At 40.7% G+C, this 23,445-nt stretch overlaps 4 protein-coding genes across 5 annotated transcripts in view; 2 read left to right on the forward strand and 2 right to left on the reverse strand.

Moving 5' to 3' along the window:
* The window catches only part of obscnb (obscurin, cytoskeletal calmodulin and titin-interacting RhoGEF b), a 56,765-nt gene extending 50,248 nt beyond the window's left edge, over nt 1-6,517 (forward strand). For both annotated transcript variants that reach the window (XM_065954181.1, XM_065954182.1), the window contains 13 exons: nt 396-566; nt 725-884; nt 1,014-1,130; nt 1,281-1,445; nt 1,536-1,694; nt 1,807-1,984; nt 2,095-2,208; nt 2,393-2,560; nt 2,650-2,752; nt 2,881-3,010; nt 3,197-3,290; nt 3,430-3,472; nt 4,118-6,517. In XM_065954181.1, coding sequence (XP_065810253.1) covers nt 396-566; nt 725-884; nt 1,014-1,130; nt 1,281-1,445; nt 1,536-1,694; nt 1,807-1,984; nt 2,095-2,208; nt 2,393-2,560; nt 2,650-2,752; nt 2,881-3,010; nt 3,197-3,290; nt 3,430-3,472; nt 4,118-5,219 — 2,704 coding nt within the window. In that variant the 3' untranslated portion in view covers nt 5,220-6,517. The remainder of the gene's footprint in view (nt 1-395; nt 567-724; nt 885-1,013; nt 1,131-1,280; nt 1,446-1,535; nt 1,695-1,806; nt 1,985-2,094; nt 2,209-2,392; nt 2,561-2,649; nt 2,753-2,880; nt 3,011-3,196; nt 3,291-3,429; nt 3,473-4,117) is intronic.
* Nucleotides 6,518-6,728: 211 nt separating this feature from the next.
* Nucleotides 6,729-9,535, reverse strand: LOC109976159 (guanylate kinase-like). Its single transcript, XM_065954187.1, has 4 exons — nt 9,166-9,535; nt 8,745-8,829; nt 8,564-8,649; nt 6,729-8,053 (listed from the first exon to the last, which is right to left on the reverse strand). Exons 1-4 carry the CDS (start codon nt 9,373-9,375, stop codon nt 8,015-8,017), a joined length of 420 nt encoding a protein of 139 aa, XP_065810259.1. The 5' UTR covers nt 9,376-9,535; the 3' UTR covers nt 6,729-8,014.
* A 1,386-nt stretch (nt 9,536-10,921) lies between these two features.
* Nucleotides 10,922-16,047, reverse strand: LOC109975160 (guanylate kinase-like). The gene is made up of 7 exons (XM_065954185.1): nt 15,058-16,047; nt 14,318-14,431; nt 13,902-13,943; nt 13,566-13,801; nt 13,145-13,229; nt 12,964-13,049; nt 10,922-12,453 (listed from the first exon to the last, which is right to left on the reverse strand). Exons 2-7 carry the CDS (start codon nt 14,427-14,429, stop codon nt 12,415-12,417), a joined length of 600 nt encoding a protein of 199 aa, XP_065810257.1. The 5' UTR covers nt 14,430-14,431; nt 15,058-16,047; the 3' UTR covers nt 10,922-12,414.
* Nucleotides 16,048-16,137: 90 nt separating this feature from the next.
* Nucleotides 16,138-22,677, forward strand: im:7140347 (obscurin). The gene is made up of 16 exons (XM_020626333.2): nt 16,138-16,186; nt 16,704-16,904; nt 17,004-17,080; nt 17,511-17,681; nt 17,840-17,999; nt 18,129-18,245; nt 18,396-18,560; nt 18,651-18,809; nt 18,922-19,099; nt 19,210-19,323; nt 19,508-19,675; nt 19,765-19,867; nt 19,996-20,125; nt 20,312-20,405; nt 20,545-20,587; nt 21,233-22,677. Exons 2-16 carry the CDS (start codon nt 16,704-16,706, stop codon nt 22,332-22,334), a joined length of 2,982 nt encoding a protein of 993 aa, XP_020481989.2. The 5' UTR covers nt 16,138-16,186; the 3' UTR covers nt 22,335-22,677.
* The last annotated feature ends 768 nt before the right edge of the window (nt 22,678-23,445 follow it).

Here is a 23,445-nt window from a genome sequence, read left to right on the forward strand (position 1 = left end):
CATCAGCCAGAGAACATTACTGTAATGTTAAGGCTGAATCTATGCGTTACATTAACGCACACTGGACTTAATATTTTCTGTTTACACTGCACGCAATCTTGAACAAACCTGCACAGCTCGTCCAATGCACATTTTGTACGTTTTGTGTTTTTATATTTTATATTCTATTATTATTTTCTAATAGCCTTAATATTTGTACCTTATTCCTATTTAAGCTGTCAGCAGGAGCTCTGCTGTTTTTATATTTCCTTGTTAACTGTCTTTGCATCAGAACACCAAGTCAAATTCCTTGTATGTGTAAATGTACTTGGCAATAAAGCCCAATTCTGATTTTGACTAAGCATTACGAGAACTACGGGGCATGTCATAACCAACTATGATGTCCCTTTTCTTAGCCAACTGATCCAAGACCTGATAAACGGTGAATCAGAGTTTGTGAAAGAGATAGACTTCTTCACCTCCCATCACCTGAAGCATGCAGAGAGCCCCGATGCTCCTCCTGATGTCAGCAGCCAGAAGGACACCATATTCAGGAACATTGATGATATCAAGTCCTTCCATAGCAAGTGAGTTCTCCTTTTAGTCAGATATTTTAAAAAGGAAGTAAAGGCATCAGTTTTCCAAATCTGGAGAATACTCTCCTTTCTGTTAAATATGCTAAAGACCAGTGACATTCATTGTTAGATTTTCAGTGCATTAATATCCCCACAATTATCGTTTTAAGGGCATTCCTTCCAAAGCTATCCGACTGTGACACTGACGATGATGTGGCCATGTGCTTCCTAAAGAACAAGGAGGGCTTTGAGAAGTACCTCCAGTATCTTGTTGGTCAGAGTCTGGCTGAATCTTCTGTCAGTGATAAAACTGTCCACCGCTTCTTCAAGGTAACACCACAACTGTAACTGCTGAACTCTGGTTTGCTCGTAAATTATTTTTCCAGCCTACTTTAAGATGTGTTGTGACCCTAAACCACTATAAATTATGTAAGTATAAATACCTTCATTCCATTGTAGGAGTACACTGATAAAGTCCAAGCCAATGCAGACCCTGCAGATCCCCCTGTACGCAGCATCAACGCCGGCCTCCAACAACCACTGGACAGGATTCAGAAGTACAAGGCAATCCTCAAGGTGACAGCTTTGACAAACAATATGCATTCACTTTTGTGTGGTTCAATTCTTTGCATTTCTCAAAGGAAACACATCTCTTGCATGTGAAGGATTTAGACCTGTATCACTGTTGCTGCAGCTTAATTGAAATGTATTCTTTGACATGTGCAGGAGCTCATTCGAAACAAGGCAAAAAATGGCCAGAACTGCTGCCTATTGGAAGAAGCATATGCCATGGTGTCTTCACTCCCTCAGCGCTCTGAGAATACACACCATGTGACCATGATCGAAAACTACCCTGCCACACTGGAAGTATTGGGAGAGCCAATTAGACAGGTACATGGAGTTACTGTGGCACTCACTATTACTGCAGCATTGTTGTTTGTTTGATTAAGTGTGTTGATTTATTTCACCTTTGGAAACCAGGGACCCTTCCAAGTGTGGGAAGGGGCTCCAGGAATCAGGTCATCCTCTAGAGGTCACCACCGCCACCTATTCCTATTTAAGAACTACTGCATCATCTGCAAACCAAAGAGAGACAGCAACACTGACACACAAGCATACGTCTTTAAGAACATGATGAAGGTGAGATCTTTAATGTAGCTCCTCCTTCTTCTTTCACATTAAGATTTTCTTCTGGCATCTCTTCTTAGCAGCCGCTTGAACTGTGCTTTCTGTATTCCCCATCCTCTCATAGTTAAATAACATTGATGTGAATGAGACGGTGGAGGGTGACGACCGAGCCTTTGAGATCTGGCATGAACGTGAGGACTCTGTGAGGAAATATACCCTGCAGGCCCGGACTGTTACCATCAAGAACTCGTGGCTGAGGGACTTCAGAGAGCTGCAGCAGCGATACAGCATGCCTGCATGGAGTGAGGGGAACACACTCTTTTTTTCCCCCATGTATCTTATGCACACTTCTATCAGTTAGAATGTATTTGATTTTCTGAACATAACATTTGGTGATGAACCTCCTTTACAGGTCCTCCTGACTTTGATGAAATTCTGGCAAACTGCACAGCTGAGCTGGGGCAGACTGTTAAGCTGGCCTGCAAAGCCACTGGAGTACCAAAACCTACAATCACGTGGTACAAGGGTATGCAATTGGATCCATGTTTTTAAGATCATATGCTTATGAAGAAAATGTTTAGTAATTTTATAAACAATAAACAATAAAAAGTGTTGACACATGTTCTTAGACAAAGCCTCTTCTCTGTATACAAACAGCATCTTAAGCTTTTTGTGATTCATCAGTACATTGTTTTACTTGTTGGATGCAGACGGACGAGCTGTGGAGGCGGATCCTCATCACATTATCATCGAGGACCCTGATGGTTCCTGCACACTGATCCTGGATAACATGACAGCAGATGATTCTGGCCAGTACATGTGCTTTGCCTCAAGCTCAGCCGGCAATGCAAGCACTCTTGGCAAGATCACAGTTCAGGGTAAGCGGGAGAACGCTCCAGGAGGTCAAAAAATATAAACCCTACCTATTTAATCAGGTATTAATGTTTTGACTTGTTTTATTTTTCAGTGCCTCCTCGTTTTGTGAATAAAATGAGGAATGCTACATTCGTTGCTGGCGAGGACGCCCAGTTTACCTGCGTCATACAAAGCGCCCCAAGCCCCAAGATCAGGTTTGTAGGGGGACACATCAGTGAAATTTACAAAATATTTTACTTCAGTTAGGGAGTTCCTTTAAAACGTCCTCTGCTCTGTTGTTTAATTCTTCTTCTCTTTTCTGCTTCTATGTATCCTTTTCCAGGTGGTTCAAGGACAGCAGGCTGCTGACTGACCAGGAAAAGTATCAGACCTACAGCGAACTCCGGAGTGGGGTTCTGGTCTTGGTGATAAAAAACCTGACAGAAAGAGACCTGGGACACTATGAGTGTGAGGTTGGTCCACATAAAAAAAAAAAATCCAACTTCAATCACAAACTTCTATAAGGGTTATTTACATGAATATTCATAGGGTGGAGGTTTATTCTGTGTGGGCTATACAACTCTTAATAACTTGATCTTTGTCAACAATAAATCATCTTGTAAAATGTCTCTGTAAAATATCTTGCCTGCTTTTTCCAGTTGTCCAACCGCCTGGGAAGTGCCAAGTGTGCAGCTGATTTACTTCTCCCCTCTGCTGTGGCTCGGACCGGTGAGCAGGCCATCACTATCGAAGGTAGGAACAATGATCTTATCTTTAGAAAACTGCAACTTTTGATTACATTCAAACATTTTCAGGATCTTTAGAACAGTGTCCCTAAACAAAGGCTTAAGCTTTAATCCTCCTACTATTTTTGTTTCTTCACCCTGTATAGTTACTGAGCAGGAGACGAGAATACCAAAGAAAACCATCATAATGTAAGTGTGTCTCCTTGTTGAACAGCATGTGATCATCTCATTACTTCCTGAAAGAAATGTAATTGTGACTGAACAAAGTGTCATGTCTAACTTGAGACATAGTTCATCAATGGATGAAAGTAAGGTCTTTTAACTGCTCTTTTGTAAAGGGTCTTGAGATAACATTTGTTATGAAATGAAGCTATACAAATAAAGATTGATTGGTTGGTTGAATGATATTGCTCAGTAAAAGATAAATAAATATAAATGCAAGGCAAAGCAACTTTATTTATGGTACAAGGCTTCATAAAGTCACTTTTCAGCAATTTCCTCTGATTGTCTGTGTGCAAGTGTGTGTTTGTTTCCTTTTTGGGGCCCCATGGATGCTTTGTTGTGTAGTATTTAAAGCCCAAGTGCAGAGAATTCTATCACAAGGATGATGAAAGGATGGGCTGTCTTCACCAGGGTGCTGTCTTCTTTAAGCAGTGACTTTATTACTACAGCTCCTCTCACAGGCTTCTTATTTGCATTCCGACAGAAAGAGTGCTGGAGTTACTGACTCTTCTTTCTAGTTTTTTTTTTTGAGTCAAAGTGAAAGCTATCAATATTCAGATGCAGCCTGGAGTTTTCTTATAGCTTTATAACTTTCTTTGTCCGTGTCTTCAGTGAGGAGACTATAACCACTGTGGTGAAGAACCCGCGGATGAGGAGGCACAGGTCTCCTGGCTTGACTCTTGCTGGTGCCCATCGCTCAGAGACATCCACCCCAGAGCCCCCTGCATCCAGGCAGAGGAGGATGCCCACCACCAGAAAGACCACCATCCCGACCGTATATGTTACTGAAGCACAGGGTGCTGAAGCCAGAGTCATGGAGAGCAAGCCCCGGTGGGTGGAGGTCGAGGAGGTCATCGAATATAAAGTCAATAAGTCCCCTAGGCTGCCAAGGAGGAGAAACATCTCACCTGCAGGGTCCGATCGTTCAGCCACTCTGTCCAGAACAAAAAGGTATCCCCCTGAAAACCCGAATGCCAACAACTCAAACAACAAGCTGGTAGAGCAGGTGCAGGCCCAGCTGCAGGGAGACGTCAGCAGCCACCAGCTCTCCTGGGAAGACGAGGAGGGTCATGTGACCTCTGACCCTGTCCCTGAAGAGCCACATGAGCTCTCCTCAGTTCTCGCTGCTGATGGAGATGACAGCGAAGACCAGGATGATCAAGAGACTGTCATCTTTGTTCCAGATGAAGACGATGATGATCAATGCTCAACCAGAAAGCAGGAGTCTAAGATGCTGACACAAGGAGGACACGTTCTGACCCTTGAAGACTTGGAGGATTATGTTCCAGAGGAAGGAGAGACCTATGGCTCCTCCAGCACCCACCTCCCTCCTGCTGAAAAGCCCTGTGAGATCTCCGTGCTGCAGAGGGAGATCGGCGGCTCCACGGTGGGACAGCCGGTGCTCCTTAATGTCGGGAGCCCCGTCTCAGTCCAGAGGCAGAGGAGCGGCTTCTTTGGCCGCTTCAGGGAGCATCTCTCCAGCAGCCTCTTCTCAGCTGCAGCCCCACAAGCCAGCGGAGTCCAGTCCAGGGTGGAAAGGCATGTCCCCATCCAGGTGAGCCACGCCAAGATGGAGGTGAAGCCTTCATATTGCTCAGAGGTGCAGAGAGTCGAAGGGGGGAAGCAAAGCTTTAAAACCAAAGTGTCGACTCAGACCTACGGCTACACATCGGTGGGAAACTCTGTCAATATTCAGATAGGTCAAAAGAAATAGTAGCTAAATATTTCAGTTTGACACCACAAACCCTTTTAGTCTTAAATAGGGACGTCTCTGCTTAGAAGAATAACACATATCCTAACCTGACGTGTAGTTACTACATCTGACAGACCATTCCCTTTTGAAGCTGCACATCAGAGAACTTCCTCTGAGTCTTTTCTTGATCAGTCAGGTGGTCTTTGCAAACAAGGCTAGTAGGTAATGTAGTTTAAACTTTCTCACTGTAGGCAAATTAAGCCCCAACAAGTAACAGGTTTATGACATATGCAGTCTGTCGTACTGATCGACAATCTCTACTTATGATTTTGAATTCAATTTCAAGAGTTTTTTTTTTTTTTACATACTCTACCAAAGCATACACCGTGATCTGAGGATATGAATTGATCCAGGTGTTAGGTTTAGTGATGAATCGTTCAGCATTGGTCATGTACTGTATTAAGGTACATACATTTAATGCTTTTACTTTTATACCTTTCAAAAAATGTTGCCTACGACACTGATGCAGTGCCTTGGTTAACAGGAGCATCAATGCAGTTAAAGAAATCATGTCTACTTGTTAAGAGTTAAATGAAGTGTGCAACACTGATAATGTCACATTCACAGCAGACCTTTGGAGACCACTGTGGTCCTTGGACTGTTACAAGTTTATTCAAGGTGTATGGTGTAATTAGAGTACCTTCCACAAAATCAGACTCTACTTCTGGTGTCACTTGGTTTGTTGTGAAAGATGGTTTGAGCAGCTTGTGAAAAAAAAGTAGTAGTAGTAGAAATGGAAACCATTTTCACATCAAATAGCGCTACGCGATGCATTAACATGATTTATTGTTGTGAAGCAAAATATCCTCCATCGATTGTGAAGTGAATGTTTGCTTGTCTTTGACGTTACTGTCTGCTTATGCAGTGAATTTACAGAATCTCACAGATAGATTTACATGTAAGTGATAGATGTTTAGATGAGTGATTGCATGTGTTTGCTTCTCCAAAGCAGATTTGTTTATCCAGAGTAACCAGATTTATATCGTATTTAACCGCAAATAAATATTTGTGCGCGTGACTGTACTCGAGCTGACACAATGTACCGTACTACCTTTTCAATGCAGTTGAATAAGAAGCGTATGAATAAGTGCCCTTTGTTGGAGTTTGTGTTGTTTTACAGAGTCTGTTAGTTACATAGAATCATATCAAGTATGAAACATGTAAGCACTAACACATTGTAACTGCTTTTACTGTACATGTGTAGTTTTGGAAGTACTCAGTGTTAAATCTGAATCAAATAAATGTACTGCAAAAGTGGAGCCAGTTTCTTTCACCACTTCTCATTTATAGAACACATACGGCACAGTCTTCTTCCACTATTGTACTGTGACAAATGTATTTCAATGTTAACAGAAATAACGGTGGTACTGTTGGAGGTTTTATGGATTAGACATACACAATGAAATTTTTTCACAAAACATGTTCTAGTAAGGGCCGGTTACATGGTACAAATCAAATCAGATGACTTCATGCATCTAAATGTCTATAATGTAACAGTTACACATTATAAATGTATTTAGGTTGACAATTTAAATAACAGAAACCGTTCTGCAAAGGACTGGTACTACAAAGGTGTCTAAAAATAATTAAGTATGCTTTCACTGTGTTTGAGAGAAAGTTGTTAATGGCAAAACATAACAAATTACAGAAAGTCTAAAGGACTTCGAAGCTTGATCCAAAGGCAACTGGGCTGGTCAAGATCTTTAACAAGTCCAGTTTCCTTTGGATCAAGCTTTCAAATGACCATGACCTGGATGACTGAGAACTTACTCAGACATCTTAAAGGACACGTGGGTGTGTTTCATTCTGAGAATAAAAAGTGTTTAATTTTCCTTCAAAGTCAAAAAAGTGTCATTTTACTGTACAGGTGAAGCAACAACATGATAGAGTGACAATAAAAAAAAATGTACAACTTCCAAGTAAACATTTCATCTGTTATTTTAGAGCGGTTATCCTCGTGACATATGGTGTCCTTGGTTTGTTTGAAGCAACTGTTTCGACCTCTACCCTGGGATTTAATCCTACTGAAGCACAACTTTAAACACTTACATGGAGTTTAGCAAGCACAAACCCTAAAAATTTACAACAACCTGTGAGAAGATATACTGGAATAGTTGATTTAATCAGTAAAGTCATACTACATGAACCTTATGAAAGTAAAACAGCCACCATATTTTCAGAAATCAGTTGTAGAGCTGGAGTTTCCCCCCCTGAACTAATCATGTGCAGGGGCCTGAGATCAAACCCTGACTGAGTCTGTGATTTATTCATCACACTGCACATCTGTATCACCATGATGTGACGGGTTGTAGAAAAAGAAAGACCTCAAATGAGAGGTAGCATAACTAACTCTCTCTAATCAAGATATCCAGAATTGTACTTTGCCCCACCCTTGATAAGACCGGTTTGTCCACATAATGGAATGAGTTTTGTTTCTCCGCTTGTGTTGTTTATCGGTCGACTCTGCCCTCAAACACACTGAAAACAAAGCCCCACACTTTACAAGTAAGCATTGTTGGAGTATATTTTCGTCATACAAATAAAAACAAAAACATGGAAATGCTTCCTGTTGATAATAAAAAAAAAATGTTCCACTTTACATATCATTTGGTAATAACTTTTCCTGAATACCATGTCAAAGGGACATCTGAGCTTCACAGACCAACGGAGGGAATGTTCTCGACTTGAGAGGAGGTCTGTGATTTTGTGAGGAGTGGATCGACTGGACTAAAAAGGTGCAAGGATGCTGCGGTATCCTACGAAGACATGTTGGTTTTCTTGACCTTTTGTATTTCCTAGAAGAAGAAAACATGTATGACTACACAGGTAATGTTTGAAAAACAGACAAATCTACAACAATTTATGAAAAAAAATGTGGAACAAGACCATGCAACTCTTGCTGAAGAGATAGCAGTGTGCACAGGTTCAATACTGTCTCTGGCTTGAATGCCTCCACCGTGCAAGAAGAGCAAGTTTGGCGAGATGGCTTTTTAATGTTGGACTTGTAACTCCTAATACTCAAGCTAAAAGCTGACTTCAAATATCTTAGAAGAAAGGCTGGGTTACTAACATAGCTATCAAGCTGATTAGCCTGGCATGCTAACACTTAAAATGATTTAATTCATCTTTGAGTTTAGTATTTGGTTTTAGCTTTAAACTGGCTCGTTTAAATTTCCCATAAATCAAAAGCCTGTGAAGCCTTCTGTGCAAATGTTATAAAGCCTGTTTGTTGATGCTCAACTCGTAGCATTTGTTTTGTTTTGATCATTTCAAGTTAAGGTGTGAGTGCTGCACCAGTAACTCACCTCAAGAAGAAATGCCTTTAACTGCCCATGAGCTTCCTCCAAACTATCATTGACAATTACTGTATCAAATAATCCTTGCTCTTTACCTAGAAGGAGAGAGAAGATAGAATTATGTTTAGATTTATGTTTTTAAAAAGCTCGTTTTTATTACATTTTATGCAGACAAAGAATAGATACTTACTAATCTCCATATCCACTCTGGCTGCATGTAAACGCTTCTGGAGGCTCTCCTCTGACTCCGTTTTTCTGTCTATTAAACGGTGTTCCTGAAACGACACAAATCGACAAAGTGCTCATTTAACAGAGGGCGTTCAGAAATGTATACACATATATATTTTTTAAGATTTATTTGTGGGGATTTTTGCCTTATTTGATAGGACAGTGGATAGAGTGGGGAATGACATGTGATAAAGGAGCGACAGGTAAGACTTGAACCTGGGCTGCCTACTTGGATATTTAAAGCAACAATTAAAACCTGTATTACCAGGTGCCTGTGGATCAAAGAAAAGTTGAGGTGACACCCAGGAACTCCTCTCTGGCAGTGACACAGGAGTGCAGTGCGGTTTGGTGATGTAATGCAGTGTATATCTGGCTGTGCTTACCAGGACCTCCATGGATGGCGGCTGGATAGAGATGTAGATGGGATTGAGGTCGGTCCTTTTAATGCTCCTCACACCCTGCATGTCAATGTCAAGTATACAGATGAGGTTCTTGGCCTGGACGTCTTGAAAAGCCTCTTTACTCGTCCCGTACATGTTCCCTGAAAACTCTGTGTGCTCAATGAAGTCTCCGTTTTCTATCCTTGTCTGCATCGCCTCTCGTGTGACAAAATGATATTCTGAAAAACATCAGCATAAGGATTAAGAAAGCTGTGGTGCCACGGACAAATATAATTTGATTAAGGGTTACAGTGGTTGAAAAAGAGGAGAATGTTGTACCTTTGCCATTCACTTCTCCAGGACGAGGATTTCTTGTTGTGTCTGAGGAGTAAAAAAAAAAAGAGACATCTGTGTCATAAATGTCAGAAACAAATGGCTCCAAGAGAAGCAATTATGTCTCTATGGTTGGTGTTTTTCCTGTTTCATATCATTGTGATGTAGTTAAAGGTTTTCATGAAGATTTCAAATTGTTTTTTTTTTTTTTAGTTTTAAGGTATTTTACTTTTTACTTAGCCCCACAAGCCAGCGGAGTCCAGTCCAGGGTGGAAAGGCATGTCCCCATCCAGGTGAGCCACGCCAAGATGGAGGTGAAGCCTTCATATTGCTCAGAGGTGCAGAGAGTCGAAGGGGGGAAGCAAAGCTTTAAAACCAAAGTGTCGACTCAGACCTACGGCTACACATCGGTGGGAAACTCTGTCAATATTCAGATAGGTCAAAAGAAATAGTAGCTAAATATTTCAGTTTGACACCACAAACCCTTTTAGTCTTAAATAGGGACGTCTCTGCTTAGAAGAATAACACATATCCTAACCTGACGTGTAGTTACTACATCTGACAGACCATTCCCTTTTGAAGCTGCACATCAGAGAACTTCCTCTGAGTCTTTTCTTGATCAGTCAGGTGGTCTTTGCAAACAAGGCTAGTAGGTAATGTAGTTTAAACTTTCTCACTGTAGGCAAATTAAGCCCCAACAAGTAACAGGTTTATGACATATGCAGTCTGTCGTACTGATCGACAATCTCTACTTATGATTTTGAATTCAATTTCAAGAGTTTCAAGAGTTCCACAAAATAAGACTCTACTTCTGGTGTCACTTGGTTTGTTGTGAAAGATGGTTTGAGCAGCTTGTGAAAAAAAAGTAGTAGTAGTAGAAATGGAAACCATTTTCACATCAAATAGCGCTACGCGATGCATTAACATGATTTATTGTTGTGAAGCAAAATATCCTCCATCGATTGTGAAGTGAATGTTTGCTTGTCTTTGACGTTACTGTCTGCTTATGCAGTGAATTTACAGAATCTCACAGATAGATTTACATGTAAGTGATAGATGTTTAGATGAGTGATTGCATGTGTTTGCTTCTCCAAAGCAGATTTGTTTATCCAGAGTAACCAGATTTATATCGTATTTAACCGCAAATAAATATTTGTGCGCGTGACTGTACTCGAGCTGACACAATGTACCGTACTACCTTTTCAATGCAGTTGAATAAGAAGCGTATGAATAAGTGCCCTTTGTTGGAGTTTGTGTTGTTTTACAGAGTCTGTTAGTTACAAGAATCATATCAAGTATGAAACATGTAAGCACTAACACATTGTAACTGCTTTTACTGTACATGTGTTGTTTTTGGAAATGTGTATAAGTACTCAGTGTTAAATCTGAATCAAATAAATGTACTGCAAAAAATAAGTGGAGCCAGTTTCTTTCACCACTTCTTATTTATAGAACACATACGGCACAGTCTTCTTCCACTATTGTACTGTGACAAATGTATTTCAATGTTAACAGAAATAACGGTGGTACTGTTGGAGGTTTTATGGATTAGACATACACAATGACATTTTTTCACAAAACACGTTCTAGTAAGGGCCGGTTACATGGTACAAATCAAATCAGATGACTTCATGCATCTAAATGTCTATAATGTAACAGTTACACATTATAAATGTATTTAGGTTGACAATTTAAATAACAGAAACCGTTCTGCAAAGGACTGGTACTACAAAAGTGTCTAAAAATAATTAAGTATGCTTTCACTGTGTTTGAGAGAAAGTTGTTAATGGCAAAACATAACAAATTACAGAAAGTCTAAAGGACTTCGAAGCTTGATCCAAAGGCAACTGGGCTGGTCAAGATCTTTAACAAGTCCAGTTTCCTTTGGATCAAGCTTTCAAATGACCATGACCTGGATGACTGAGAACTTACTCAGACATCTTAAAGGACACGTGGGTGTGTTTCATTCTGAGAATAAAAAGTGTTTAATTTTCCTTCAAAGTCAAAAAAGTGTCATTTTACTGTACAGGTGAAGCAACAACATGATAGAGTGACAATAAAAAAAAAAGTACAACTTCCAAGTAAACATTTCATCTGTTATTTTAGAGCGGTTATCCTCGTGACATATGGTGTCCTTGGTTTGTTTGAAGCAACTGTTTCGACCTCTACCCTGGGATTTAATCCTACTGAAGCACAACTTTAAACACTTACATGGAGTTTAGCAAGCACAAACCCTAAAAATGTACAACAACCTGTAAGAAGATATACTGGAATAGTTGATTTAATCAGTAAAGTTATACTACATGAACCTTATGAAAGTAAAACAGCCACCATATTTTCAGAAATCAGTTGTAGAGCTGGAGTTTCCCCCCCTGAACTAATCATGTGCAGGGGCCTGAGATCAAACCCTGACTGAGTCTGTGATTTATTCATCACACTGCACATCTGTATCACCATGATGTGACGGGTTGTAGAAAAAGAAAGACCTCAAATGAGAGGTAGCATAACTAACTCTCTCTAATCAAGATATCCAGAATTGTACTTTGCCCCACCCTTGATAAGACCGGTTTGTCCACATAATGGAATGAGTTTTGTTTCTCCGCTTGTGTTGTTTATCGGTCGACTCTGCCCTCAAACACACTGAAAACAAAGCCCCACACTTTACAAGTAAGCATTGTTGGAGTATATTTTCGTCATACAAATAAAAACAAAAACATGGAAATGCTTCCTGTTGATAATAAAAAAAAAAAAGTTCCACTTTACATATCATTTGGTAATAACTTTTCCTGAATACCATGTCAAAGGGACATCTGAGCTTCACAGACCAGCGGAGGGAATGTTCTCGACTTGAGAGGAGGTCTGTGATTTTGTGAGGAGTGGATCGACTGGACTAAAAAGGTGCAAGGATGCTGCGGTATCCTACGAAGACACGTTGGTTTTCTTGACCTTTTGTATTTCCTAGAAGAAGAAAAAGTGTATGACTACACAGGTAATGTTTGAAAAACAGACAAATCTACAACAATTTATAAAAAAAAATGTGGAACAAGACCATGCAACTCTTGCTGAAGAGATAGCAGTGTGCACAGGTTCAATACTGTCTCTGGCTTGAATGCCTCCACCGTGCAAGAAGAGCAAGTTTGGCGAGATGGCTTTTTAATGTTGGACTTGTAACTCCTAATACTCAAGCTAAAAGCTGACTTCAAATATCTTAGAAGAAAGGCTGGGTTACTAACATAGCTATCAAGCTGATTAGCCTGGCATGCTAACACTTAAAATGATTTAATTCATCTTTGAGTTTAGTATTTGGTTTTAGCTTTAAACTGGCTCGTTTAAATTTCCCATAAATCAAAAGCCTGTGAAGCCTTCTGTGCAAATGTTATAAAGCCTGTTTGTTGATGCTCAACTTGTAGCATTTGTTTTGTTTTGATCATTTCAAGTTAAGGTGTGAGTGCTGCACCAGTAACTCACCTCAAGAAGAAATGCCTTTAACTGCCCATGAGCTTCCTTCAAATTATCATTGACAATTACTGTATCAAATAATCCTGGCTCTTTACCTAGAAGGAGAGAGAAGATAGAATTATGTTTAGATTTATGTTTTTAAAAAGCTCGTTTTTATTACATTTTATGCAGACAAAGAATAGATACTTACTACTCTTCATATCCACTCTGGCTGCATGTAAACGCTTCTGGAGGCTCTCCTCTGACTCCGTTTTTCTGCCTCTTAAACGGTGTTCCTGAAACGACACAAATCGACAAAGTGCTCATTTAACAGAGGGCGTTCAGAAATGTATACACATATATATTTTTTAAGATTTATTTGTGGGGATTTTTGCCTTATTTGATAGGACAGTGGATAGAGTGGGGAATGACATGTGATAAAGGAGCGACAGGTAAGACTTGAACCTGGGCTGCCTACTTGGATATTTAAAGCAACAATTAAAACCTGTATTACCAGGTGCCTGTGGATCAAAGAAAAGTTGAGGTGACACCCAGGAACTCCTCTCTGGCAGTGACACAGGAGTGCAGTGCGGTTTGGTGATGTAATGCAGTGTATATCTGGCTGTGCTTACCAGGACCTCCATGGATGGCGGCTGGATAGAGATGTAGATGGGATTGAGGTCGGTCCTTTTAATGCTCCTCACACCCTGCATGTCAGTCACAAGTATACAGATGAGGTTCTTGGCCTGGACGTCTTGCACAGCCGCTTTACTCGTCCCGTACATGTTCCCTGCAAACTCTGTGTGCTCAATGAAGTCTCCGTTTTCTATCCCCGTCTGCATCGCCTCTCGTGTGACAAAATGATAATCTGAAAAACATCAGCATAAGGATTAAGAAAGCTGTGGTGCCACGGACAAATATAATTTGATTAAGGGTTACAGTGGTTGAAAAAGAGGAGAATGTTGTACCTTTGCCATTCACTTCTTCGTGACGAGACTTTCTTGTTGTGTCTGAGGAGTAAAAAAAAAAAAGAAAAAAAAAAAAAAAAGACATCTGTGTCATAAATGTCAGAAACAAATGGCTCGAAGAGAAGCAATTATGTCTCTATGGTTGGTGTTTTTCCTGTTTCATATCATTGTGATGTAGTTAAAGGTTTTCATGAAGATTTCAATTTGTTTATTTTTTTTAGTTTTAAGGTATTTTACTTTTTACTTCTGGACATTTCACAGTTTGACTTCTTACCAAAGAGAATAATAAAACAATAGGACATCAGTAGTTGCAGCTCTATATGAAATGTAAAATGTATACAGCTACATCTTCTTTATGATCCTCAGATTGAAAAAGGATGAATGTGAAATGCTCTGACATGGTGCGGCACACTTACAGGAGACGCTGAAGCCAAACACACTGTCGTATTCTTTCATGAGCTTCTTCAGCAGCGTGGTCTTCCCCGCCCCGGACGGCCCGCTCAGCACCACAGGCCTGGGTCCAGCCATAGCTGAAGGGGAGGAGGAGCAGAGAGGAAAGGAAAAGAAGGTGGGTGAGGTCGTATGGAGGGGTGACACATATTATCCACCAGAGTCTTCCGGCATGAGTCAGCTTTAAAAAGAAACCAGCTTTCACAGCCGGCTATAACATGTTTACACAACTCACGCTCTGGTGTGATGAGCACCATAAAATGATAAGCCAGCGTTTCTCTAATCATGACGAGTGGATAACATCTCCGAGGAGAGGCAATCAACAGAGCTGCAAGCTGTGAGGTTACCATAGTGACACCCGAGGAAAAATGACCCACTAATTGGAGAGCCCTTACTCTGCTTGTGGTGAAAGGGACAGGCGCAAATAAATACAACAGACTGAGAGGAAATGCTGCTTTTAAAACTCTCATTTTAAGTTTAAAAACAACTTTAAAAACCTGCTGACTTTACTATGCAGCCGTCAAACACTCACAAGCTTATAAACACAGTACTTTTAGAATGAATCTTTGTACAACTGCTCCATCAACATCTCAACTTCCTCTGTACCGTGATAGATTCCAAACAGTCTTTCTCTTTTCATTTCCAACTATTTCTAAGAAATACGTGGAATTGTTAAACAAATAATGCCTGTAGAGTTTCTCCTTACCGTTTCCTCAGTGCACACAGAGCTCCAGCAGACAAGGAAATTCAAGTGAGGGTGTGTGAGAATAGGTTGTTTGCTTAATGCAGGAGGGAGGGGGGGGAAAAAAGAGGGCAGGGCCGAGTTTTCACATAATAGATTCTGCTCTCTACGATTGATGTGTACATGTTTGCAAAATGATAGGATATCACAATAACAATCTTTTTTATTGTAAACTGAGGAAACCCTCCATTAAGCCAGTAGTTACAAACTGGGTGGTGTTCTCTATAGTTGAAACAAAATGCTGGATAACGGGGAGTCAGCTGATTTGTGATCTGTGAGCATCCTGGAAAGTGTTACTGAAAACTACAGAATGTGAAGTTTTGCTATTGAGCGATTATAAAAAAAAAAAAAACTGTAACTTTAACCATAATAATTATTGGACAAATTCTTGTTACTAACATCAATGTCAGGTATCAGACAGGATAGAAAGTAGTCCAGAAACATACATGACATTATGAGATGTATCAAATTAAGAAATTAAGTATTTAAAAGATCATCTTTTTTGAAAGTGACTGTTTTTAACCACGAATCAAATCACAGCGTTATGAGCCTTCTTGACTCTGGGCAGACAATATGCAGCAGGGTTCTCTTTGCAGGTGCAGATGACAAGAGTCATTCTCTGTTGCCTCTTGAATGCTTCACACAAACGTCAACATGGCAAATTAAAGGAGCTGGAGATCTTTTTCACGAGCCAGGGGGAGAAGAATAACAAGTTGTTTTTTTAAGAGCTCTGCAGCTGCCAGTTGGACTTTATGCTATTTTGTGTAATCACCTTGAGCAATAAGTTAAGATTCATTACAATTTTTACTTTATAAAAACAACAAAAGTTACCAATTTAAAACATAAAACCTTTACATTGATTCAATTATAATGAAACCCCAATCAATTCCACAGCAGAAGTCAATAAATAAGCAAGTGATCTTGGTCTGAGTTGAATCAGAAATCACTTGTTGTACACAGATGTGATTGTTCAACAAGAGCTAATATGATGTTCCATACTAAGCCTCGGATTCTTGCAGCTCAAACAATTTAATTTAAATTTTTCATCGCTGACTCGTCCTCTGAGTCTGATGAAGGAGATGCACGGGGAGAGGTGAGATGTACACATTCGCTGTTCGATTTTTTGCTGTCCAGATTTCTATTGCTTTAAACTTTTATGTGGCTTGTTATTATCACCCTCCACCAGTTATCATTTAAACAGTATTCTGATAAAGTCTGAATGAGACAGGTCAGCTCCATATAAAACAATATGATATCTGTGCAGTTATATGTCTTCATCTACCTTAATGTTACACTACAACATGAACTACAAACTAATTTCCAAAAAGCAACTTAAAGTGGGCTTAACATGTCTTTACATTAAAACTTCTGAAAATAAAACATGTTCAATACTCCTGAAAGATAATTGGTTAAAATGTTGGACTTCAAATGAGATACATACAGCAATCTTACAATTACAATCTCATCTGCAATAACTTTACATTCACAAAAAAGAAAAAAAATCAAGAGTTAGCAGCTGTACATTACCCTAAATGTTTAGTGTGATCTCCACATTTTGTTCATTTGTGCTGCCATTAACATTCTTTTTTTTTTTTTTTGTACTTTTACAGATGTTCGACATCTATGTGGCGACAGCAGACTACAACCCAACCATAGCAAGCAAAGAATCCATTTCTCTAAAGGAGGGACAGTATGTGGAGGTTCTGGACTCAGCTCATCCACTCAAATGGTTAGTTCGGACAAAACCTACCAAAACTACACCATCCCGCCAAGGCTGGGTCTCACCTGCCTACCTGGACAAGAAGCTCAAAGTAGGTCTTAAAGCCAAAGATGGCAAACATAACATAACTTTTTTTTTTTTTTTTTTACTTTTTTTTAATAAGAAATTGTCCAAATGTGTTTTCCTCCAGCTCTCAGCTGATACAAGTGACCTTCCAGAGACGAGTGTAGAGGAAGTTACTGAGGGAGAATACAAGAGGAAACTATTGTAAGTAGATCCCCCCCCCCACATAACAAAGACTCTCATCAGCCAGAGAACATTACTGTAATGTTAAGGCTGAATCTATGCGTTACATTAACGCACACTGGACTTAATATTTTCTGTTTACACTGCACGCAATCTTGAACAAACCTGCACAGCTCGTCCATTGCACATTTTGTACGTTTTGTGTTTTTATATTTTATATTCTATTATTATTTTCTAATAGCCTTAATATTTGTACCTTATTCCTATTTAAGCTGTCAGCAGGAGCTCTGCTGTTTTTATATTTCCTTGTTAACTGTCTTTGCATCAGAACACCAAGTCAAATTCCTTGTATGTGTAAATGTACTTGGCAATAAAGCCCAATTCTGATTTTGACTAAGCATTACGAGAACTACGGGGCATGTCATAACCAACTATGATGTCCCTTTCCTAGCCAACTGATCCAAGACCTGATAAACAGTGAATCAGAGTTTGTGAAAGAGATAGACTTCTTCACCTCCCATCACCTGAAGCATGCAGAGAGCCCCGATGCTCCTCCTGATGTCAGCAGCCAGAAGGACACCATATTCAGGAACATTGATGATATCAAGTCCTTCCATAGCAAGTGAGTTCTCCTTTTAGTCAGATATTTTAAAAAGGAAGTAAAGGCATCAGCTTTCCAAATCTGGAGAATACTCTCCTTTCTGTTAAATATGCTAAAGACCAGTGACATTCATTGTTAGATTTTCAGTGCATTAATATCCCCACAATTATCGTTTTAAGGGCATTCCTTCCAAAGCTATCCGACTGTGACACTGACGATGATGTGGCCATGTGCTTCCTAAAGAACAAGGAGGGCTTTGAGAAGTACCTCCAGTATCTTGTTGGTCAGAGTCTGGCTGAATCTTCTGTCAGTGATAAAACTGTCCACCGCTTCTTCAAGGTAACACCACAACTGTAACTGCTGAACTCTGGTTTGCTCGTAAATTATTTTTCCAGCCTACTTTAAGATGTGTTGTGACCCTAAACCACTATAAATTATGTAAGTATAAATACCTTCATTCCATTGTAGGAGTACACTGATAAAGTCCAAGCCAATGCAGACCCTGCAGATCCCCCTGTACGCAGCATCAACGCCGGCCTCCAACAACCACTGGACAGGATTCAGAAGTACAAGGCAATCCTCAAGGTGACAGCTTTGACAAACAATATGCATTCACTTTTGTGTGGTTCAATTCTTTGCATTTCTCATAGGAAACACATCTCTTGCATGTGAAGGATTTAGACCTGTATCACTGTTGCTGCAGCTTAATTGAAATGTATTCTTTGACATGTGCAGGAGCTCATTCGAAACAAGGCAAAAAATGGCCAGAACTGCTGCCTATTGGAAGAAGCATATGCCATGGTGTCTTCACTCCCTCAGCGCTCTGAGAATACACACCATGTGACCATGATCGAAAACTACCCTGCCACACTGGAAGTATTGGGAGAGCCAATTAGACAGGTACATGGAGTTACTGTGGCACTCACTATTACTGCAGCATTGTTGTTTGTTTGATTAAGTGTGTTGATTTATTTCACCTTTGGAAACCAGGGACCCTTCCAAGTGTGGGAAGGGGCTCCAGGAATCAGGTCATCCTCTAGAGGTCACCACCGCCACCTATTCCTATTTAAGAACTACTGCATCATCTGCAAACCAAAGAGAGACAGCAACACTGACACACAAGCATACGTCTTTAAGAACATGATGAAGGTGAGATCTTTAATGTAGCTCCTCCTTCTTCTTTCACATTAAGATTTTCTTCTGGCATCTCTTCTTAGCAGCCGCTTGAACTGTGCTTTCTGTATTCCCCATCCTCTCATAGTTAAATAACATTGATGTGAATGAGACGGTGGAGGGTGACGACCGAGCCTTTGAGATCTGGCATGAACGTGAGGACTCTGTGAGGAAATATACCCTGCAGGCCCGGACTGTTACCATCAAGAACTCGTGGCTGAGGGACTTCAGAGAGCTGCAGCAGCGATACAGCATGCCTGCATGGAGTGAGGGGAACACACTCTTTTTTTCCCCCATGTATCTTATGCACACTTCTATCAGTTAGAATGTATTTGATTTTCTGAACATAACATTTGGTGATGAACCTCCTTTACAGGTCCTCCTGACTTTGATGAAATTCTGGCAAACTGCACAGCTGAGCTGGGGCAGACTGTTAAGCTGGCCTGCAAAGCCACTGGAGTACCAAAACCTACAATCACGTGGTACAAGGGTATGCAATTGGATCCATGTTTTTAAGATCATATGCTTATGAAGAAAATGTTTAGTAATTTTATAAACAATAAACAATAAAAAGTGTTGACACATGTTCTTAGACAAAGCCTCTTCTCTGTATACAAACAGCATCTTAAGCTTTTTGTGATTCATCAGTACATTGTTTTACTTGTTGGATGCAGACGGACGAGCTGTGGAGGCGGATCCTCATCACATTATCATCGAGGACCCTGATGGTTCCTGCACACTGATCCTGGATAACATGACAGCAGATGATTCTGGCCAGTACATGTGCTTTGCCTCAAGCTCAGCCGGCAATGCAAGCACTCTTGGCAAGATCACAGTTCAGGGTAAGCGGGAGAACGCTCCAGGAGGTCAAAAAATATAAACCCTACCTATTTAATCAGGTATTAATGTTTTGACTTGTTTTATTTTTCAGTGCCTCCTCGTTTTGTGAATAAAATGAGGAATGCTACATTCGTTGCTGGCGAGGACGCCCAGTTTACCTGCGTCATACAAAGCGCCCCAAGCCCCAAGATCAGGTTTGTAGGGGGACACATCAGTGAAATTTACAAAATATTTTACTTCAGTTAGGGAGTTCCTTTAAAACGTCCTCTGCTCTGTTGTTTAATTCTTCTTCTCTTTTCTGCTTCTATGTATCCTTTTCCAGGTGGTTCAAGGACAGCAGGCTGCTGACTGACCAGGAAAAGTATCAGACCTACAGCGAACTCCGGAGTGGGGTTCTGGTCTTGGTGATAAAAAACCTGACAGAAAGAGACCTGGGACACTATGAGTGTGAGGTTGGTCCACATAAAAAAAAAAAATCCAACTTCAATCACAAACTTCTATAAGGGTTATTTACATGAATATTCATAGGGTGGAGGTTTATTCTGTGTGGGCTATACAACTCTTAATAACTTGATCTTTGTCAACAATAAATCATCTTGTAAAATGTCTCTGTAAAATATCTTGCCTGCTTTTTCCAGTTGTCCAACCGCCTGGGAAGTGCCAAGTGTGCAGCTGATTTACTTCTCCCCTCTGCTGTGGCTCGGACCGGTGAGCAGGCCATCACTATCGAAGGTAGGAACAATGATCTTATCTTTAGAAAACTGCAACTTTTGATTACATTCAAACATTTTCAGGATCTTTAGAACAGTGTCCCTAAACAAAGGCTTAAGCTTTAATCCTCCTACTATTTTTGTTTCTTCACCCTGTATAGTTACTGAGCAGGAGACGAGAATACCAAAGAAAACCATCATAATGTAAGTGTGTCTCCTTGTTGAACAGCATGTGATCATCTCATTACTTCCTGAAAGAAATGTAATTGTGACTGAACAAAGCGTCATGTCTAACTTGAGACATAGTTCATCAATGGATGAAAGTAAGGTCTTTTAACTGCTCTTTTGTAAAGGGTCTTGAGATAACATTTGTTATGAAATGAAGCTATACAAATAAAGATTGATTGGTTGGTTGAATGATATTGCTCAGTAAAAGATAAATAAATATAAATGCAAGGCAAAGCAACTTTATTTATGGTACAAGGCTTCATAAAGTCACTTTTCAGCAATTTCCTCTGATTGTCTGTGTGCAAGTGTGTGTTTGTTTCCTTTTTGGGGCCCCATGGATGCTTTGTTGTGTAGTATTTAAAGCCCAAGTGCAGAGAATTCTATCACAAGGATGATGAAAGGATGGGCTGTCTTCACCAGGGTGCTGTCTTCTTTAAGCAGTGACTTTATTACTACAGCTCCTCTCACAGGCTTCTTATTTGCATCCCGACAGAAAGAGTGCTGGAGTTACTGACTCTTCTTTCTAGTTTTTTTTTTTGAGTCAAAGTGAAAGCTATCAATATTCAGATGCAGCCTGGAGTTTTCTTATAGCTTTATAACTTTCTTTGTCCGTGTCTTCAGTGAGGAGACTATAACCACTGTGGTGAAGAACCCGCGGATGAGGAGGCACAGGTCTCCTGGCTTGACTCTTGCTGGTGCCCATCGCTCAGAGACATCCACCCCAGAGCCCCCTGCATCCAGGCAGAGGAGGATGCCCACCACCAGAAAGACCACCATCCCGACCGTATATGTTACTGAAGCACAGGGTGCTGAAGCCAGAGTCATGGAGAGCAAGCCCCGGTGGGTGGAGGTCGAGGAGGTCATCGAATATAAAGTCAATAAGTCCCCTAGGCTGCCAAGGAGGAGAAACATCTCACCTGCAGGGTCCGATCGTTCAGCCACTCTGTCCAGAACAAAAAGGTATCCCCCTGAAAACCCGAATGCCAACAACTCAAACAACAAGCTGGTAGAGCAGGTGCAGGCCCAGCTGCAGGGAGACGTCAGCAGCCACCAGCTCTCCTGGGAAGACGAGGAGGGTCATGTGACCTCTGACCCTGTCCCTGAAGAGCCACATGAGCTCTCCTCAGTCCTCGCTGCTGATGGAGATGACAGCGAAGACCAGGATGATCAAGAGACTGTCATCTTTGTTCCAGATGAAGACGATGATGATCAATGCTCAACCAGAAAGCAGGAGTCTAAGATGCTGACACAAGGAGGACACGTTCTGACCCTTGAAGACTTGGAGGATTATGTTCCAGAGGAAGGAGAGACCTATGGCTCCTCCAGCACCCACCTCCCTCCTGCTGAAAAGCCCTGTGAGATCTCCGTGCTGCAGAGGGAGATCGGCGGCTCCACGGTGGGACAGCCGGTGCTCCTTAATGTCGGGAGCCCCGTCTCAGTCCAGAGGCAGAGGAGCGGCTTCTTTGGCCGCTTCAGGGAGCATCTCTCCAGCAGCCTCTTCTCAGCTGCAGCCCCACAAGCCAGCGGAGTCCAGTCCAGGGTGGAAAGGCATGTCCCCATCCAGGTGAGCCACGCCAAGATGGAGGTGAAGCCTTCATATTGCTCAGAGGTGCAGAGAGTCGAAGGGGGGAAGCAAAGCTTTAAAACCAAAGTGTCGACTCAGACCTACGGCTACACATCGGTGGGAAACTCTGTCAATATTCAGATAGGTCAAAAGAAATAGTAGCTAAATATTTCAGTTTGACACCACAAACCCTTTTAGTCTTAAATAGGGACGTCTCTGCTTAGAAGAATAACACATATCCTAACCTGACGTGTAGTTACTACATCTGACAGACCATTCCCTTTTGAAGCTGCACATCAGAGAACTTCCTCTGAGTCTTTTCTTGATCAGTCAGGTGGTCTTTGCAAACAAGGCTAGTAGGTAATGTAGTTTAAACTTTCTCACTGTAGGCAAATTAAGCCCCAACAAGTAACAGGTTTATGACATATGCAGTCTGTCGTACTGATCGACAATCTCTACTTATGATTTTGAATTCAATTTCAAGAGTTTTTTTTTTTTTTTACATACTCTTACCAAAGCATACACCGTGATCTGAGGATATGAATTGATTCAGGTGTTAGATTTAGTGATGAATCGTTCAGCATTGGTCATGTACTGTATTAAGGTACATACATTTAATGCTTTTACTTTTATACCTTTCAAAAAATGTTGCCTACGACACTGATGCAGTGCCTTGGTTAACAGGAGCATCAATGCAGTTAAAGAAATCATGTCTACTTGTTAAGAGTTAAATGAAGTGTGCAACACTGATAATGTCACATTCACAGCAGACCTTTGGAGACCACTGTGGTCCTTGGACTGTTACAAGTTTATTCAAGGTGTATGGTGTAATTAGAGTACCTTCCACAAAATCAGACTCTACTTCTGGTGTCACTTGGTTTGTTGTGAAAGATGGTTTGAGCAGCTTGTGAAAAAAAAGTAGTAGTAGTAGAAATGGAAACCATTTTCACATCAAATAGCGCTACGCGATGCATTAACATGATTTATTGTTGTGAAGCAAAATATCCTCCATCGATTGTGAAGTGAATGTTTGCTTGTCTTTGACGTTACTGTCTGCTTATGCAGTGAATTTACAGAATCTCACAGATAGATTTACATGTAAGTGATAGATGTTTAGATGAGTGATTGCATGTGTTTGCTTCTCCAAAGCAGATTTGTTTATCCAGAGTAACCAGATTTATATCGTATTTAACCGCAAATAAATATTTGTGCGTGTGACTGTACTCGAGCTGACACAATGTACCGTACTACCTTTTCAATGCAGTTGAAT

Source organism: Labrus bergylta, chromosome 4, assembly GCF_963930695.1.
Source record: "Labrus bergylta chromosome 4, fLabBer1.1, whole genome shotgun sequence".
In the NCBI taxonomy this organism is placed as follows: domain Eukaryota; kingdom Metazoa; phylum Chordata; class Actinopteri; order Labriformes; family Labridae; genus Labrus; species Labrus bergylta.